Below are 4,319 nucleotides of genomic sequence, written 5' to 3'. Positions count from 1 at the left end.
ATCAACAACAATTTTTCCACAATTTTCGCCTAAACTGCAGTCTTTTTTATAGCAGTATAACATGTAGGAACAACACTGACACAAATAACAAACACTGAAATACTCACAGGACTGTAACAATTCAGGAAATGTATAATCCTCCCATATTATCCTACTATGAGGGATTGTAGGCCTTAAAGTGTAACATGGGCCCAGGCGAGAATTGTCAATAATTGCTAATTGTTTGCTTTTTCAAGGAGTCTTTATTTAAAAGGCGGATCAGATCAGTAGATTTTTGTCCTAATATTTAAAGACTGCTCATCAGTTAAGATAGGTGGTTGTCCAGTTGGGTTGTTTTTCAGCCTTCCAGGCATTCTTTTTTTCTTTTTTTCGGGTAATCCTTGGCTAAAGGGATAAAGTTCACTGGTAGAGGAAGGCAGTTCAGGGCCTTGGCTGCTGCTAGTTTGCCTCGAGCCTGACATGCTCCAGAAGATAAACAGGTATGGTTTATGATAGGAAGGATCTGATGAGTTTGTTCTTGTAAGGCTGGGAAATGAACAATTGTGTGTGGCATCGGGCGTCAGTATTATCAAGTTTGCTGTTGATAGAGGTGGTGATTGTGATTTGTTTTCCTTATCAGTCAGGTGTAGGAAGTTGAACCTTAAGGGTGGCAGGCAAAGACTGCCATTAAGATGAGCCAGCCAGAACTTCAGAAGGCCACAGTCTGTTCACTTGTCAGTGCCCCGTCTTTGTCCTGATTCCTAAGTATTTCTTTGGTCCCTGTGTTCGTGAGTGTGAAGTTGACATTTACATTTATCTTTAGGGTATTTTGGGCTTTAGGGTATGCTTTTGTCCAAAGCGACTCATAATGAGTATTTTTCACAAGAGAGAAACCACGACATATCACCGTCGATGTCGAGGTAGACGGGTGCAGTTCTGTTGATGGCCTTGAAGGCCAGCACCATCGTCTGGAATCTGATGCGGGCCGCAACAGGAAGCCAGTTGAGGTCACGGAAGAGGTGGGTCACATGGAAGAATTTTGGAAGATTGTAAACGAGGCACACTGCAGCGTTCTGGATACGCTGCAACGGTTTAGTTGCAGATGCTGGGAGTCCAGCCAAGAGGGAGAAGCAGTAATCCAGGTGGAAGATGACCGGAGCTTGGAGCAGGAGTTGCGTTGCATCTTTTGAGAGGAAAGACCGGATCCTGAAGAGGTTGTAGAGGGCAAATCTGCAGGATTGGGCCACCGTAGTGATGTTGTGCTGAGGCTCCTCGTCATTGACATAGGCACTACTGTGATATCCTCGACAGTGACCTACAGGTCCATGTGAGGGCAGTCTTTCCCCGGGATGAAGAAGAGTTACATTTTTCAAACGTTGAGTTTGAGGTGATGTGCAGCTGTCCAAGCGGAGATGTCTGCCAAACATTCCGAGATGCGCGTCGCAACATGGGTGTTCGAGGAGGATGGGGAAAAAAGAGGAACAGTTGGGTGTCGTCAGCATAGCAGTGGTAGGAGAATCCATGCAATGTGATTGCAGAGCCTAGTGATCTAGTGTATAGTGAAAACAGAAGCGGACCTGATACTGAGCCTTGAGGAACACCAGTTTACAGAAAGCAGTGTTTGGACAAGAAGTCGTCCCATGTGACCTGAAAGGTGCGATGATGTGAACCAGGTTAGAGCAGAGTCAGCAATGCCAAGTTCAGCCGAGTTTGGAGTGGAGAGGAGGATTTGGTGGTTGACTGTGTCAAACGCAGAGGATAAGTTGAGGAGAATCAGGACTGACGAGTTGGATGAGGCTCTGGCGGCAACGAGTGACTCAGTCACCGTGAGGAGGGCCGTCTCAGTGGAGTGACCAGTCCTGAAGCCTGACTGATTAGAGTCAAGGAGGTCATTTTCTGAAAGATAGGAGGACAGTTGGATATAGACTGCACGTTCCAGAGTTTTCGAGAGGAATGAAAGAAGAGATACAGGTCTGTAGTTTCGGATGTCAGCTGAGTCTATTGGGGGTTTCTTTCAGAGTGCCTTTACTGTGGCTGTCTTGAAAGGAGCTGGAATAATGCCTGAAGTGAGTGAGGAGTTGATCAGAGTGGTGAGGAATGGCAGGATGTCGTGAGAGATGTTTTGGAGAAGGGGGGAGGGAATCGGGTCCAGGGAACGGGTGCTGGCACAGTTAGATGTCACTAATGTGAGACCATCTTCAGAGGAGAGAGGGCTGAAGCAAGGAAGGCCATCGGAGGTGACAGTCGGGGAAGGTGCTTTCTGGATGGGCATCAGAGTAAATGGGTAAATGGAGTGTGAAAAGGAGTAGGCAGATGAGAGGGCAGCTGGAGTGGCAGTGTTTTCTAGGTTGATCCAGGTCTCAGGAAGGGCCAGGAAGTGGAGAGTCGGCAGGGAGACACAGGTTGAAATGGCGTCTGCCTTCTTGACTGCAGACTGGCAGTTCCATAGCCCCCCTAGTACTTCGAGTTCAGTACTAGTGGAGAATGTTGGATAGCAGAGATTGGCTGGGTTACAGCCTCGAGCAATGTATCTCTAGTGAAATCTACGACTAAGCTCCGGAGGTCCTCGAGCAACTAGCCAAGTACCATGACACCATGTCAACACTGTACAATCTGGGCCTCAGAATGTCTCTCCTATTCCCGCCTGACTACATTACCTTTTAGGGAAAGACACAATGAAGACGATGGACCAGAGACACGGTAAACTGAGTCAGTAATGTAGTCAGACACTTTAAGGCCCCCATACACCACCCAGACTCAAACCAACAGCCAACCGCCTTCATCCGACCACTCTGTTGCCTCTCCTTTGACCCGTTCGGCAGAAAAGTTGCATTGAAGCATATTGCCTTGACGGCTGCCAGTTACACAGTAGCATGTACGTTCTGCACTTGCGCAAGATCGGGTGGTGCTAGTCTTGTGCCAGTAATCCAAAACATGAAAACAGGAAATTACGGAACGGAGTGCATAGAAAAACAAAGTGCACACGCATACAGAATTCCGCCCCTCCCACACACTGTGCTGATTCGCTAGCACACCGCCAATCAGAATGGTCATACAGCTAGCATACAACCAATCAGAGTATCCAATGGCTCAGACGGCCAACAGCCAACGTTCTCATACTTCGCATGTTGAATTGGAGCAGACGCTGTCCACGCTGTCCCAAAAGCTTCCAACGCAGCTGAACACACTGAACAGTTTTGTTCCCGAACTTGTCTGAGTCTCCAAAAAAGCTTCAGACGGCCAACGGTTGGCTCGGTTTGTTTCAGGCTTTAAGTTGTTCGGCCTATCTCCTTTTTTCCTTGAATTGCTGAAGATATTTTCTGTCCCAGTCTTGTTTTCTGCTTGGCTGTGTGCCTTTATATACAATTTAGATAATGGTGAAATGTGTCCCATGACAGACTGTTTCATACACTGTTAAGATGACAATTGGAAGCTTGTGGCACCCACAAATATAGAATATATAAAAATAGGGTGAAGTTGAAGATGAAGTTGTCTTGACCCTGGACTATGATGATGATAATGATGATAATTATAAAAAAAATCTACTGATCTGATCTGCCTGCTAAATAAAGACTTTGAAAATACCAAGCAATTATTGACAATTCTCACCTGGGCCCATGTTACACTTTAAGGACCACAATCACCCCTCATAGTAGGGTAATATGGGAGGATTATACATTTCCTGAATTGTTACAGTCCTGTGAGTATTTCAGTGTTTGTTATTTGTGTCAGTGTTGTTCCTACATGTTACACTGCTATGAAAAAGACTACAGTTAAGGCGAAAATTGTGGAAAAATAGTTGTTGATAATTTGAAGAGCCCATGTGACCTTTGTATTTAGACAGGCACAAAACCTGGTTTGAATGAAAGCTATGAATCTACCCTTTAAAATGCTACCAAACATGCCCTCATAAAAGAGGAATAAAGCTCTGAAAAATGAGCATAAAGTAGGATATGCACCTGCACCTGGAGGCCTATTTATTGTAGGGGGTGTTTAACTTCATGTGCTGATAACTGTCACAAAGCTACCACTTAGGATGGGTTATCATACCAAAATATCATCTATGGACATGTACCATTTCAAAAAATGTTACTAGGTTTATCTACCTTGAGTGGTACCGAAAAGTCAAAATTTGGCCTATGGCCCATGGACTAAAAGGACAAGCCAAGGGATATCACTTTAACAAATTCTCAAACGTTTGTCTCAATGCCTCTCTCTGCTCCACAAACAGTAGCTAGCATTAGTTTAAGAATGGATTCTGTAGAAAACATATGACTCGCTTCCACCACAACACAGAAGTTCCACAGAACCCCTTAAAATCAAAATCCAAAAACCCCTCG

General features: G+C 45.2%; 1 protein-coding gene across 1 annotated transcript; it reads right to left on the bottom strand.

The window, feature by feature from the left end:
- Positions 1-232: 232 nt before the first annotated feature.
- LOC115582159 (uncharacterized) lies at positions 233-2,972 on the bottom strand. Its single transcript, XM_030417939.1, has one exon. The coding sequence runs from the start codon at positions 1,500-1,502 to the stop codon at positions 843-845; it is 660 nt and encodes a 219-aa protein (XP_030273799.1). The 5' UTR covers positions 1,503-2,972; the 3' UTR covers positions 233-842.
- Between the last annotated feature and the right edge of the window lie 1,347 nt (positions 2,973-4,319).

This window comes from Sparus aurata, chromosome 5, assembly GCF_900880675.1.
Source record: "Sparus aurata chromosome 5, fSpaAur1.1, whole genome shotgun sequence".
Taxonomy (NCBI): Eukaryota; Metazoa; Chordata; class Actinopteri; order Spariformes; family Sparidae; genus Sparus; species Sparus aurata.
This window is presented reverse-complemented; position numbering and strand designations above follow the sequence as displayed.